The sequence below is a fragment of the Monodelphis domestica genome, chromosome 7, assembly GCF_027887165.1.
Source record: "Monodelphis domestica isolate mMonDom1 chromosome 7, mMonDom1.pri, whole genome shotgun sequence".
Taxonomy (NCBI): domain Eukaryota; kingdom Metazoa; phylum Chordata; class Mammalia; order Didelphimorphia; family Didelphidae; genus Monodelphis; species Monodelphis domestica.
The window spans coordinates 108,502,598-108,518,230 of NC_077233.1; the positions used below are offsets into that span (position 1 = coordinate 108,502,598).

Sequence of the window (15,633 nt, forward strand, 5' to 3'; positions counted from 1 at the left end):
AAGAGATCAAATGGTAAAGAAATTATTTCCATCTGGGTGAATAAGCTTCGAAGGCTTCCTATTTGGCATAGACAAATTCGAAAGCACAATTGATAAATCGATGTTCTCGGGATTTCCAGATTATTTTATCAAACTGGTAGTGACTTCAGTTTAGTGCACTGCATCTTTCCTAACTCTTAGCTGTCACAAGTGCAGAAATTGCAATGGGTTTTGATGGGGGTACTCAAGTGTGCAAATAAATGCTAGACAGTTAAGCTGATCCCTGATGTTTGCTGCTAAAAATTAAGTACCGACAAACTCTCAAAACTTTCACAAATGAAGGAGGAAAAAAAGAAGTAGCATGATTTGTTACTGTAGTTAGAACACAGGAAACCAAGGCCCTAGTTCTGAATTTTCCATTACTTACTTCACCTCTTCCATAGCTCAGTTTCTTCATCTGTAAAACAGTATATGATCTCTAAAATCCCTTCAAGCCTCCCAGCCTATGATTTCACCTTTGGAATTCAGGCCTACAAAATGTGTAGACAAACCTGGATGCTCAAGGCTGCCTAAGAGCAAATAATACTTGTATAATTTGTATCCGGTTCAGAAAGGATACAGATTCCCAAAGAATCACATATTATACAAAGAACTGGACTAAGGTTCTCAACCCTCGGGTTTGTGAGCGCCAAGGAGAGTACTATTTGTCCCCCCGAAGTGGAGAGGTGGCAAATACTGCAGTTGCAAGACCTTGGGCCTGGAAAGCTATCTTCATCACTTCCCTCTCAACTTCTGATTACCACCGCAACTTGATCCCAGTTAAACAGGTTCCTAAGTCTCCATTACCAACCTCCAAAATCCCAGCTCCCAAGCAGGTCCTCTCCAAGCAGCAGCAATAAAAGCTTTCTTTCCAATCCCACCCATAGGACTCCCACAGACTCTGGACTCCACCCCCAGCACTCGACTTCCCTAGGCTCCCCTCCCCCTCAGCAGGCCAAAGGCTTAGTCGACTCCCCACTCTCCCTACCATAGTCGCGGGTTCAGCAACAACATCTGCCCCCAGGTTCCCTGTCGCCGTCAAATTCTCTACTCCCTTCCACTTCTCCAGCCCCAACCCCAAGTAACAGGGTCCATTCTAGCACGGATTCCCCTCCCCCTTCCCTCTCCTCACGCAATAGCAATTCTGAATCTTTCTCTTCCCTCACCCTCCCCCAGGCTCTGGCCGCATAGCCCACCGCCTGCAACTCCCTAGGAGTCCCTAGTTCCGCGCAGCCGCGGTTTCCCCTCCCGCCCGCCCCTCCTTAATCTCTAGTGGGGCTCTCTCAGCGCGCCCAATACTGCCTGGGGGGCCGGGATGAGGCCGCGGAGGCCGAGTTTCCCTTCCCTTAAATCCTTCCCGCCCCTCTAGGGGACGACCACCCAGCTTCCCGAGGACCGAGCAACTAAGGCCTTCCTTCCATTCCCAGAGATGGGGCTGGGGGAAAGGGTGGCTGGTAATGGTTCCGTGCCCGGCAAGCTAGTTTCCCCTGCCTGGGGTATCGCGCTTCCTCTGGCGGGAGGCGGCGCAGGCCCCTCACCCCGCGCCCCAGCCCGCGCGCTCCCTGCCCCTCCCCCCGCTTGCGCGGGCGGCCCTCCCCTCCGTACCGTCTCCTCAGGGTCGATGTCGATCTTGAAGGTCTGTTGCTGGAGGGTCTTCAGAGTGATCTGCATGGTGTCGCCGCCGCCCCCGGACGCCATGGTTGCTGTGGGCTCGGTTGGCCTCTCGGGCCCGCTGGGAGGGAGGTCGAGGTGGCTGGTGGGGTTGGTCACATTCACCCTGCGGGGCGGCCTCTCCCCCGGGCCTGGGCCGCCGCCGCTCCCGCCGCCGCTTTCCCCCGGCGTGATCGGTCGCGATCGCCTTCTCCCCAAGGCACGAGGCCAGCGGGGAGTCCGTCCTCAGAAGCTGCGGGCAGGTCTGGGAGGCAGTGAGTGAATCCGCTAGTTCATCAGGGCCTGGTCGCCACCATCATGACTCGCTTCGACATCCCCCCTCCCCCTCCCGAAGAAGTTGGGGGAGGGGTCAAGAAGGGGGTGTCGGGAATCGCGCAGGCGCAGAGGCAGCAGACGGAGCGTGCGCATGCGCACGTAGTCCCCGTTCACGCAGGTTCCGAGACTGGCGGCGGGGAGGGAGGAGGGGGCGGGGTGGGATTAGCGGCTCCTGGAATTCCGGCTGCCGGGCTGGCGCCTCGTGCTTGGGATCCCCCGCGTCCGGAGCGTCTTGTGCTTTTCGCTGCTCCGCTGCCTTTCTCTACGAAATGGTGGAGTCTGGTAGGAGGACGATCTTGGAACAAACGTGGTCCCTGAAGTCAGTACATTAAAAGAGTTTCATATTTCTTCTCACTTGTATCGCCTACTTCCCCTCCCCCATCCCCTTTCTCCGACTGGTTGGTACAATTTACTTCCTAGTGAATTGCATGCACCTAGCCAGCGTGAGTTGTAGAGTAGGCAGGCTTGAGCCTGGGTTCAGGGAGGGAGGAAAGAGGACAATGGTTTGTGTTTGGAACTAAAGTTAATGTTAGACTGTAATTGCCTCGGTTCTTTTACACACTGCTTCATTTTATTGAAGCTCACAGAGCCCTTCGTAATTATTCAGCTAGCGTTTATTAGACGCCTACTGTGTGCCAATTATTGTGTGATAAGCGTTGGTGATACCAAAAAAAAAGATCTTATGGCCTAATGGAATCAACATGAGAACAACAATTTATAAACATACTAGTCAACTATGGACAAACAAGGTAAATACAGGACAAATCGATAACTTACATGGGATTTTAAGCAGTTACCCAATGTTCTCATTGACTCTCATTAAAGAGGTAGCCTTAGTGCAACTTTCAGCATTTTACAAATAAGGAAACTGAAGCCAGCTGAGACAGTTAAGTGGCTTAGCCAAAGTCTCATAGCCATTAAAGGCAGAGTGAGTTTAGGCGGCTAGTTTTGTTGATATCTGACATTTTAGGAATTTCCTCATAACCTTTCAGACTTCTGTTCACCCCCAAAATGAGGTATTAGTTTAGGTAATCAATCAACAAGTGTTTTTTTAAGAACCTGCTATGTGCCAGGTATTGCCCTAAAGTGCTGGAAATGTGAATACAAAGTACTAAATATTCAAACAAATATTCAGCATATGCTTTGTGCTTTTGGGGATACAAGTAAAAAAAAAATCAAATGATTCTTTCCCTCAAAGAACTTATATTCTAATGGAGAACATAAATATAAAGATAAAACATCTACAAACTAGATAAATATGAGACAGCATTACTAATTAATAATATACAAAACAAATGTACAGAGTGTAAGTACAAGTTATTTAGAAAGAGATGGAAGGGAAAAACTTGATGGTGAATGATGAAGGTGGTACTTGATTTGCATCTTGAAGGAAGATTTGAGGCCGAAGTGAATGGGGAATATATATGAGGCATGGAGAGGGGAAATGGAGTGATTTGTGGAACAGAAAAGGCCAGTTTGACTGAACTATAGAGTATATAATAAAGCTAGAAAGATAGGTTGAGACTAGGCTGTAAAGAATTTTAAAAGCTAAACAGTGGACTTTATATTTAATCCTAGAGGCAATAGGGAACCACTGAAGGGTTTTTTTTTATTTGTTTATTTTTTTTGTAAAGTCAGTGCCATTCTTAAGGAAAATCACTTTTGTAACTCCATTGAAGACTGATTTGGAGTGGTTAGAGACTTGAGTTGGAGACCAATTAGGATGTGTTGCAATAGTCTGCAAAGAGGTGATGAGGACCTAGGGTGGTGGCTATCTGAATAGAGGGAAGGAGTTGTGAAAGATGTTTTGGAATTATAAATAAGATTTGGCAAATGAATGGAATAGGTGAAGAGGATGAGAGAAAGGGATAGTATTGAAATTGGAAACTTAGGAGGGATAAGATTTTAATGAAAAGATGAGTTGTATTTTTAACATGCTGTTTGATATACTACATGGCTATCTGGTTTATACTGTCTAGTAGTGATTTGGGTTGGTAGTTCTGGAAAGCAATAGGGACTGGATATATAGATCCCAGAGTCATGATAGGAATCTACAAGAGAGAATTGAGGAAGAGTAGGGAAATGCCTCCAGAACAGAGCCAAGGGGAATGCTTACCAATGGGAACGTGATGAATGGGCAAAGAAAACTTAAGGAGTAGTCTAATAGGTAAGAGAACAACTAGGAAAGAATAGTATTTTGAAACCCAAGGAGAAAGTATGTATTTAGGAGAACAGAGTAGTCCACAGTGTGAGATGCAGCATATATATTAAGAAGGATGAAGAGTGAAAAAACGATCATCAGATTTAGTAATGAAGAGATTATTGTCACTTTATGAGAGAACAGTTTCAACTGGGTGATGAAATCAGAAGCAGACTATTAAAAAGTTTAGTGAGGGAAAAGAGAGGAAATGAATGTTGACTTTTCTTTTTACAGGAGTTTGGCTGCACAGAGGAGAGTTTTAGGACTTGAGAGAATTTTATAAGCTAGTGAAGATTTTTTAAGGATATTGAAGATAGGTATTGTTAAACTGGAAAAAATACAGTTATTAAATAGTCAGAAAAACCACGTCTTGGGGGCAGCTGGGTGGCTCAGTGTATTGAGAGCCAGGCCTAGAGAAGGGGGAGGTCTTAGGTTCAAATATGACCTCAGACACTTCCTAGTTGTATGACCCTGGGCAAGTCACTTAACCCCCATTGCCTAGCCCTTACTGCTCTTCTGCCTTGGACAGAAGGTAAGGGTTTTTTAAAAAAAAGAAAGAAAAGAAAAAGAAAAACCACATCTTTAATCAGGAGAGGAGTTCAGTACAATCCTCAGGCCTCCACACAGAGTTGCACACTCAAAACCCACGTGGAGTCTCTGGCTACTGACCCCAGGGGGTGCCAAATGAAAATTGGGGAACTTAAATACCTCTTAGGAGAGGATGGGAGAGTATAGTTGATTGGCTTTACAATGTCTACAAAGAAAATGGGGAGTCCTAGATTGGTTATCTGGGAGAGGTTGATACTTTACTAAGGATACTAAAAGGAAAGATCCAGCCAGGGGCTGGGCTATCTTTGAAAGTATTTTGACCCAAAGGGAAAAACTACCGGGACAAAAAGGATACTTAACATCTGATTAAGTCTGCTTGCTTCACCTAAAATACTTTTAGAATTATTGTTAGTTTGAAACTTGTGAAGTTGGGATCTCCCTCCAGGTTAAATTCTCATGTGACAAGGTCCAGTGAGGTCTCAGACTTCACACTGCTACAAACTTGGGCTTCTCAAGATCTCAAGATTGGGGTTTCTAGATTCCAAGTTGACTGTATGTTTGAATGTACAGTAGTAAAGGAATCAATAGAAAGGGAGGAGAGGTTGAAGATTAGAAGAGGGGAGGTTGATTGAGGGAGCAATCTACTTCTGAATTCAGTACTAGTATTAGTCTTGATAAGAAGACTACTTCATTTATCTGACTGGAGGAAAAGGGGAGACAGTTTAGGCTTTTGAGATGAAGAGAGGAGGGAACCCTTGAGATTTCTCAGCAAAGAGGAAATTTTCAGCCCGGGAGTAGTAGAAAGGATAAGATATGGAAAACTTGGTGAGAGAGGAAAGTTTGGTGTAGCTTCTATGGGGAATAAAATCTGAGATTACTTAGGGAGGAATAAAAGGGTCACAAGGTCCCTTCTATCTTTCAAATTCTCTTTTCTTTGGAGGAGTGGTATGCGCTATGGGGGGTATATGTTAAGAACTACAAGAAAGAATGGCACTTTCTGGCACTGTTTATGGAATATAATCTTTTCTTGTGTTTTGATCAATCTAAGAGAGGCAGAAATTGAAATGTTCAGCTGTTTAAAAATTTTTGGTAATAAACCAAAATTTATATGCATTTACAAAAGTCCAGAGGGCATTCATTTGTTTGCAAGAGAAACTCATGTAAAATGAGTGGGTCAGACTAGATGATCTTTAAGATACTTTGCAAATGTGAATCCTATGAACCCAATAAAAATTGTGATCTATTTTTCTTCTCGTTAAATTTATTGCCCTCAGATGATAGGTAAATTAATAAAGGGGTTACATATTCATAAACTGGGATATCTACTTCAGTAATAGTCATATAGGGTATTTTAATAAATATATTAAATAATGAACATATAAGGTGCTTTAAAATTTGCAAAACTGTAGGGTACATTATATCATTGGAGCCTTACAACAGCCAGTGAAGTAAGCACTGAAAGTAGTATTATCCCCACGAAGAAAAGGTAATTTAGAAAAGTTAAGTGATCTTGCCCAGGGTCAGCATGTAAGTGTCAAAGATAGGATTCTAAAACAGGTGTTCCTGACACTCTATTCCTTAAACTACACTGTTAAGTTCTCTCACAACAGCTTTTCAGGATTCTGAGAAAGCAAGGTTTTACCTTGAGCCGTTATCCTTTCTCTCAAAATTTGAAGTTCATATTTATGTCAGATATTTATACTGCTCTGGATTTTCACAGAATTGTGGTGTTTTTAGATTAGTGCCAATCTATAAAAAATAATTTTTTGATTCATTTAAAAAAATTGATTGATTGCATACTGTGCTCTGTGTTAATTGTGCCTCTTGATTAAGATGGAATTGGCAGCAAGATCTAATGAAAAGAACTTTGGATTTATAGTCAGAAGACCTGCATTTGATCCTAGCTCTACTACATATTTAGTATGACTTTGTGCATGTCATATAACATCTTTAGGCCTCATTTTCCTTATGTGTAAACATCGAGATTTTATTTTAAATGTGATGCTTTTGCTGGGAGTTAATCATTGTTCTTTTTCTTCAGCTAGGCATGCGGAGATAGAGACAGAGGCAAGGTCTCATGTGACAGTTGAGTCAAACCATTTCTACTATCCTGACTACCACCTCTTCTCTGAGGTTAGTGGAGACAGACAGCCCAGGACCCAGAACCCCAAGTCCTAGGAATGAACAGCATTTTCCATATTTCCAGCCTTGTTCTTGCAGTCTCTATAGAACAGAACATTCCTTGAGGAGAAAGGGCTTCAATATTCCTGCCACCACCACCACTAACAAACAAGTAGGTCCAAACACCCAAGAATGGCAGCACTCCTTCACAAAGATCCCATTTCTGAGGTCCAGGGAAACAAATATTATGTCTATAGACCTTGGTGGCTCTCTGCTGCCTCTACCTCCTCATTAGCTACAATTTCTGAAGCCCTGGGGGAATAAAGTTCTCATCACCAAAGTCCTTAGCTTTGTTAAGTACTTCAATGCTGGAAATCAAGGTGATTTTATCAATGAAAATGACATTTAAAAAAAAAATTTTTTAAGCCTTTTTTTCCTATACTCTAAGGATCTCTGGGCCTTTCCGTATGATTTGCAGCCCAGTCCTTCTTTGTGTATTGCTTATCCTATTAGAATATGAGCTCCTTGAGTTCAGGAATCATACTGCTTTTCTATTCCTATCCTCACTATTTAGCAGAATGCTTTGGAAATAGCCAGCATTTAATAAATGCTTTGTAATTCAAACAAAATCTCAACCTTAAAAAGAAATATGAACTCGCAACCTAGTTCTCATTCCCTTTCTCACCTAGGCCCTCCCATATTTTACACATGTTTAGATTAATTTTTTTCTATGATTTAGTTTAAATACTGTTTTAAAAAAAAACTATTGAGAAGATGGATTTTTTAGCTTTTTCTAGTTGAAGGTTTTTTATAAGGACCTCATCATTGTACTAATTCTGAAAACAACTTAAAATTCAAATGTATTATTAAAAGGAAACAAAGCTTAAGGAGACCTCAAATTTCTCATAGCATTTTGTCTGAACCTCTCCTCAGTTCTCCTTTGTATCCTGATTTTTACATATATCATTTCTACCACAATGCTTATAAACTCCTTCAGTGCAGAGTTGATCTCTCAGCATAGTTTCTTGAACATAGTAAATACATATTTTTATTCAACAAACATTTATTAAGCTTGTACAGTGTGCAAGGTACTTTGTAGGGCTCTAGAAATACAAACAACAATCCCTGCCTTCAAGGAATTTATGTTCCACTAGAAGGATGATGTAGGCAAATAAGTGAATATAAAGTAATTTCTAGAGTATTAATAGATAGTTGGGAAGAATCAGAAAAGGTCTTAGAGATAGCATCTTAGTGGTCCTATGAGAGATGCTAGGGATTCTTTGATACAGAGGTGTGCAGGGATTACATTTCAAATATGCAAAACTTCTGTGCAAAGCCACAGAATGGAGAGAGAGTATGTGTGCAAAGAATAGCTGGCAAGCTAGTTTGATTTGAAGGGAAAGCATAAGAAGGAGAGTAAAATGAAATGACTGAAAATGTGGATAGGAATCAAGGAGTTTTGAATGCCAAACTGTGGCATTTATATTTTATCCTAAAGGCAATGGAGCACCATTGAAGCTTTATGAGGATGGGGTTGGAGGGTGACATGGGCAGACTTATGTTTTAGTAATATCGATTTGACAGTTTTTTAGGTTAGTTTGGGGAAGAGAAAGGCTAGAAGAAGCAAAGTGACTGATTAGAGAGCCATTACAACAGTTCAGATGATGAGAGCTTAAGCTAAGGTGTTGGCCATGCGAGTGAAGAGATGGGATAAAAATGTTGCAGAGTTGGAATTTACAAAGCTTGTTTACTGATTTAATATGGGAATAGAGGGTGAGTAAAGAGTCAGTGATAACTGACATTTGCATAGCACTAAAATTTTCCAAGTGTTTTTTTTTTCTTATTTGTACCTTACAAAATCCCTGTGAGAGAAGTGCTGCAAATATTATTATCCCTATTTTACAAATGAGGAAACTTGTCTCAGAAGTTAAGTGATCTATGGTCACACCTTTGATATGTATCTAAGGAAAGATTTAGATTTACGTCTTCTCAGTTCCAGATCTTGCTCTATTGATTCTCCCTTGACTCCAAGTTGTAAGCCTCAGTGGTTGGAAGAAGGGAATAGAAAGTTTTTGAGAGGGAATGTGGTCGGATTTCAATTTGACCATTAGGGATGAACTGACAAAAAGAAAGAGTAGTGTCAGGAAGATAATTTAGGAGACTGCTGGAATTATGCAGGCAAAAGCTGATGGGGGCCTGAGTTAGGGTAGAGGTTGTATAAATGGAGAGGGGGGGGGATATATTGGGAGGGGTGACGAGACTGAGTACCTAATTAGATATGGGAGGTGAGGGAGTATGGAGGAATCTAGAGATTCATTACTGAAATGAGTGCCTGGAAAAACTGGTCAGTTATTGTTCTCATATTCTTAGAGAACCAAAATGACATCACTGTGTCAGAGTCAAGGTCCATTGTGGCCAGCTGTGGCTGACCAGAACAGTATAAGCTCAGAAGGCTCTAATACAAGTTGGGCAAAAATCTGTCAGTGTTAGCATTTGGGATGGAGATGTCTCTAAAATTTTGCAACTTGTTTCTTTTGAGTTATTGCAGTTCTGCTCTGCTCACAGAGCACAACACTTTCTTTGATACAGGTACACCATTAAAGGAGGTCCTCTGTCAGTGTCTTCCTTGTCTCACAACTGATACCAAAGTTGTTCAGAGAGACCTTGAGAGTATCTTTGTAGTGCCTCTTCTGACCTCCTTGTAAATTCTTGCCTTGAGTTCTTTACTTCTAGGACAAAATACAAATTTCTCATCCTGGCAGTCACGGCTCTCCACTATCTAGGATTTACTTTTTCAAGTCTTCTTTCTTTTCTTTCTATTAAAAAAAAAATGTTGGTTACATTAAAATTCCCAGATATCTCTCTCTGACCCCTCCCTGTACTAGAGAAGGCATCATTTCACACATACAATGGATATATTGGAGGGGGGTGGTGTGTGTGTGTATGTGATGAGACTGAGCACCTAATTAAATATGAGAGGTGAGGGAGCAGGAAGAATCTAGAGATTCATTACTGAATTTCGCATTTCTATTTGTCAAGTTTTTCTCTGGAGGTGGGCATTCACAAGTTATTCTTCAAACATTCTATAGCTGTGTATAATGTTCTCTTGGGTCTCATTTTCTTCATAATTTCATATAGGTCTTTTCTTTTTTAAAATTAACCTACTTATTTCTTAAGTTGCAGAAGTATTACATCCAGACTTAATTCATATCGACTTCCCTTTACACTTTTCTTGTAGTCACCCTGGCCTCGTATATGATATCCTATTCCCTGCCATAGTACATTTGCCTACATGGCCCTCTACATATGCAATGTATTTTTTCAACTTTCTTGTAAAATTCCTAGTTCCTAGTAAAGCATACTCCAGGATCCTTTTTTCATCCCCTTCCTTTTTCCTTGGAGAGGTCAAACGTCTTGCTCCAAGTCACAGAACTAGTTAAATGAGACAGGATCCACACCCATGTCTTCCCAGCATCTATTCTGGGCACCCCTAGCTGCCCTGTGACCCTGGAGAAGTCTAAATCTCAGTTTCCTCATTTGTTTAATTATTTTAATGATGATAACTACAATACCTTCTTCACAAAGTTTTGAGAATCAAATGAGATATATGTAAACTGTTTTACAAGTCTTAAAGCTCTATGTAAATAAATGCCACTTGTTTTAAATGGCAAATTTTGTTTTTTATTTAATAACTATGGGGGGGGGGTGAAATTGAGGCATTCTCTGTAATAGAGTATGCTGATTCTCTTAGATTTGAATTGCCATACATGATAGTAGACATGTCATTTATCACAGCTTATCTATAATATTTACAAACCAAAGTTTTACTCGATTTGAATTTTTTTTGTGTTTTTAGATTCAATATTGGCATGACTGCCCATTAGAATAGTGAGGCTGCTCTTCAGAGGAACTTTGATATTGTGTTACAAGCAAACCATTGAAAGACAATCCTAGGAGCAGCTAAGTGGCACAGTCGATAGAGCACCAGACCTGGAATTGGGAGAACCTGGATTCAAAATCTGATATCAGACACTTTCTAGCTCTGTGATCCTGGACAAGTCATTTAAGCCGTTGGCCTAGCCCTTGCTCTTTGTCTTAAAGTTAATCCTTAGAAAGTAAGGGTTTAAAAAAAAAAGATAATCATGCAGTATAACACTAGCCCATATTAATGTATTAATAAATAGCTCTTGGTAGCCCTCAATTAATAAATGGATAGTGCATAAATTATCTCCATTTTATAGATGAAAAAACAAGTCTGGGTCAGTAAGTTAATATGACCAAAGTCACACACATAGCTACAATGCATCTTGGTTCCTTGTGGCTAAATCCAGTTTTCTTTCCCCTGTCTCACCCTCTCTTCATTGAAAAAGAATATGTCAAAAAGAGCCCAGAGTTGCTAATGACAGAGCATTAACAATACATGAAAGGTTAGGTTTGTTTTGTATTGTTTTGGTGGAGGGCAGGAAAAGAGGGACCCATACCTTTATAGGGAATGCATCTTAATCTTTCCTTTAATGATTCTTCTCTAAGCTGGTAAAACCAGCTGAAGAAAATCATTGGACATTTTCAGAGATAGTAGAATTTATAGAGGACTTTCTCTTTTCTCCAATACTGTGAACTGTAGTTAACGCTGAATGCTGTGTAAAGACTGCAATTAGCTAGATTAGAAAAAATAGTCGCCATGAAAATTTCTGACAACTGGAAAGTAGGCTTCATCCATGTAGTAAAGCATCAAATTCATTTTCAGTTTTCTTCTCAAGTATATGAAATATAGCCTTGTCTTTATGTGCTTCCTTCTTGCTGATGGTTTCTGGACTTTTTTCAGGCCACTTTGGTGCTGTGCCAGTACTTCAGTTCTGATACCACCAGGCTAAAGACAAGGAAGGAGGTCCTGAGTAGAGAAGCAGTAGTAGTCAGTGAGGAAAACAACCTATTTATTACTGGGAAATGAAGTAGGGAAGGTGAAACACAGGGCTACTTGTGAAATTTTAATGAGGCTTGGGCCTAGCACCCCATCATAGCATTGCTTCTTATCTGTGATATGTTGCCAACTATTCCTAATATGACAAGCATTCATTCCTACATCTGCCAGTATAGAGCAATTGTTCAGTAGTGGAATTGAAGGAGAAAATTGCTAGGTATAAATTTTGAACTACAGTTTTTATTGAAATTCGGCAACTTGATTTAAACAATTTCTGTTATGCAGCTGAATATTCTCATTTTCATTTTCTCTTTTCAGACTGTTTTCTTTGTATTCAAATACTATATCTTAATTCATTTGTGTTTTATGCCTTTTTGTTGCTTGCTGAGCAATAAAAAAATCTAATAGACATTTGTTACTCAGGTATGAATATTTCCTTTTTGGTTCATTTGGAGAATCTGTGATCCATGAATTTATATAAAGTACTTCACATGACTATCTAATACAAGTATTGATAAATTATGAAACTTTAGTGTTGTTTTCAGGTTAGGAGGCTGAAAAAACAATGAATAGATTTCATATGAAAATAATGCTTAAAAAATCCCTTAATATAATGTGGTAGAACATAAACTCCTTTGGAAGAAAGCTTTTTGTTTTTCTCAGTGCTTAAAACAGTATTTATCACAAAGCACTTAATAATCTTTTAATTGAATTGAATCCATTTGACAATAATGCATCCCCCAGGAGCCAGGAGTTGACTTTTAACTTGTCAACTAGTTAATCTCCTTTTAACTAATAATTAGTTTAGCCTTAAAAGAAGGAATGCCAGGAGAGGGGAGGAAAGAGCAGGAGGGGATGGGATAATGAATCATGAAAAAATATTCTAAATAAAAAAAGCAGGGGGAGGAAGGAATGAGCATTTTTTACCTCATGCCTTTATGTTTAATTGACTGTTTCTTTAACTTTTCTCGTTATTGCTATTCATCATTTGTAGATAAATGGTAAACAGATGCGAGACACCCTGATCCATCCCATACTTATAGTACTGTACATGTTGTTGTTCAGCCCTCTCTGACTTTTCATACCTCAAGGACCATATTATCTATGGAGTTTTCTTGGCAAAAATACTGAAGTAATTTGCCTTTTCCTTCTCCAGTAGATTAAGGCAGACAGAGGTTAAGTGATGTGCCCAGAGTTGTCATTGTTGTTCAGTTATCTAACTCCTTGTGATCCCGTTTGAGGTTTTCTTGGCAAAGATTAAAAGTGGTTTGCCATTTCCTTCTCCTTTTTACAGATAAGGAAACCAAGGCAAACAGGGTTAAGTGACTTGCCCAGGGTCACACAGCTAGCAAGTGAATAAGGACAAGTTTGAACTCAGGTCTTCCTTCCTTCAGGCTGATAAGTGTTTTATATGCTTGTGTGATAACATTATATAGCTCTTTACACCAGATATAACTAGGCACAATTGTTAGTAGGACATCCATTAAATATTAATAAGACTTAAGCAAAAAAAACCCCCAAGCTTTGGAATTTATGTTGTCACTCTAGCACAGCTTGTATTGCAAAGTTTATTACTGTTAATTACTATGAGATTGTCTGAGATGTGTATGTAGTTGTCCACTTTTCAAGAGTCTTCCTTGCCTTATTCCTTCCTAAGACACTTCCCTGAAAGTTCCATGTAATTGAATAGCCAGTAGATTTAGTCTATATCACCCTTCAGTAAAGAATTATCTGGAAAAGATTCCTGACCAAGATAGTTGGTATGGCTGTCAACAGCACCTGTGGCTGCCACACAGCTGCATTGAAAAGCCAGGAAATAAAAACTGCTGACTATTGTGTGTGAGAGTCCTGGATTCTTGGCAGAAGGCTGCATAGCATTTGGTGCTGTTAAAAGAGCTAGTGATATTCAATCTCTGGTTATTTTATACATTAGTATTTCAAAGCTTCTTCAAAATATCTCTTGTCCTCCTAGGCTGTTTATTTGTGTGGCTGGTCCATGTTGAAGAACCCTTAGAGGTTCATTCAGAAATACCCAAATTAAATTATTTAAAGTGACAACAGCATTTTTGCATATGGGCACATAGATATTAAACATTTTTTTAAAGTTCCTGACAATTGTGGGAAGATGAAATAGGGAGTGAAGCATCCTTATCCTCCTAATACTCCCCACAAACAACCTAAAATAATTCCATAGAATCAATGCTAAAAGTGGCAGAAACAAGCAGGAGTTGGGAACGAAGCTAAGTAACTAGGAATAATGAGGGAGGGAGCTTTCTGACTTCACTGGCTTTAGTCCCACCCACTCCCTGGGAACAGAACAGAACTTGTATGCATCAAGTTGTTATGACATCCAAATTTTTAAAGGAATAACTGAACAAGATACAGATGGAAATAGGTAACAAAATAATAGTAGCAGGTGACTTTAATTTTTCCCTCACAGAACTAGACAAATTTATCCAAAATATAAGTAAGTTATGGAGATAAATAGAACTTTAGGTAAGTTACATTACACATGATAGGCTCTGGAGAGCCCCCTCCTATATCTGCATGAGGCAGATCTAAGTCTACGCATGTACGTAATCCAAACATAGGTTTTGGTAGGATTACAATGGTTTAGAGAACATACATAGTCTGCAAAAGTTTTATATCAACACTTATCCTTCTGTGGAGATAATTCTGCATTCCTGAAGGACTATGGCATTGAAACAAAGTTCTACTGGGTAGGACCAAGCTGAAAAAACTTGGTTTCGGAAAAAATATGATCCTAGTCACAGTTTGTGTCTGTTGTCAAAAACCAATCTAGCTAAATATAGCCCTGATAATGGTATTTTAACTGAGAACCAAATGGATTAAGTTGATCAAATTAAATGCTGATAGGAACATGGAGAAACAGGCTTAATAGAACATTGCTAGAGCAGCTATGATTTGTTTTTTAGAAAAATAAGATAGAAATATATTTTAACAGCTATAAAGCTGTTCAGGCTCATTGTCCTAGGGATCCCATTACTAGGATTAGGCCCTAAGGATATTACTGAGAGTAAAAAGCTGTTTATATGAGAAAATATTTATGGAAGCTTTGTTTGTAGTGACATAACTGGAAATAACACAAATGCAGTGATTGGGTAAATTATTTGTGATATCTCAATATCATGGAATCTATCATGTTATTTGAAATGATAAATGGAAATATAAAGAAAATAAGGAGGATATATGAGGAGATAAAAAGAGAAGAAAAGAGAATACGGATAATTATATAAAATGACTACATTTTTAAAAAGTTGTAAAATCAAGAGAAAAATTGTCAAAGTAAAACAAATCCAAAGGAAATGAAAAGCAAAGGATGTTTATGTTAGTACATACATGTAATTTATGTATTTTAAATGAATTATAAACAATGCAGTTTGTGGTTTTGAGCTTAATTTTTAATGCATTTTTAATTTTTAAATTTAGTTTAAATATAATTTTTAATGCATTTTAAAATTTAAGTATTTTTGGTGGTGGTTGTGGTTACTAAGTATATAATAAAAACAATTTTTAAAAAAGTCCCTGCCCATCTTTGTTAACTCTAAACTATTTAGACTGGTTGAATTGTAGGAGTCAGTGCCAAAATTGGAATATTGTCAAATTTAATCATTTGGGAACAATACATTGTTACAATACAGCATTTCACTTTTGAGAGTAATAGTTGGCTTTCCAATTCAGGTATTTGAGTGGAAGAAATAACTATTTTTTGAAAAACACAAGGTGTTATATAAGTTTAAGATAATAGTGAGAAAGCCTGTTCCCCCCCCCCAAAAAAAAAACAAAACTCTTATATGTCAACTTTTGGGTTTTATTT

The 15,633-nt window shown here is 39.2% G+C and overlaps 2 protein-coding genes across 6 annotated transcripts in view; one reads left to right on the forward strand and one right to left on the reverse strand.

The window, feature by feature from the left end:
• RAD23B (RAD23 homolog B, nucleotide excision repair protein) overlaps positions 1–2,107 on the reverse strand; it is an 87,134-nt gene extending 85,027 nt beyond the window's left edge. For 2 of the 4 annotated variants that reach the window (XM_007499636.3, XM_007499635.3), the window contains exon 1: positions 1,624–2,107. In XM_007499636.3, coding sequence (XP_007499698.1) covers positions 1,624–1,716 — 93 coding nt within the window. In that variant the 5' untranslated portion in view covers positions 1,717–2,107. Of the gene's footprint in view, positions 1–829; positions 1,526–1,623 lie in introns of those variants that run through there. The other 2 variants (XM_056805305.1, XM_056805306.1) reach the window with 2 other exon arrangements.
• A 61-nt stretch (positions 2,108–2,168) lies between these two features.
• Positions 2,169–15,633, forward strand: part of LOC103105462 (U1 small nuclear ribonucleoprotein C-like) — a 73,720-nt gene continuing 60,255 nt past the window's right edge. The window contains exons 1-2 of one of the 2 annotated variants that reach the window (XM_056805307.1): positions 2,169–2,323; positions 6,795–6,886. The gene's annotated coding sequence lies outside the window, so the exon portion shown is untranslated. The other variant, XM_056805308.1, reaches the window with a different exon arrangement.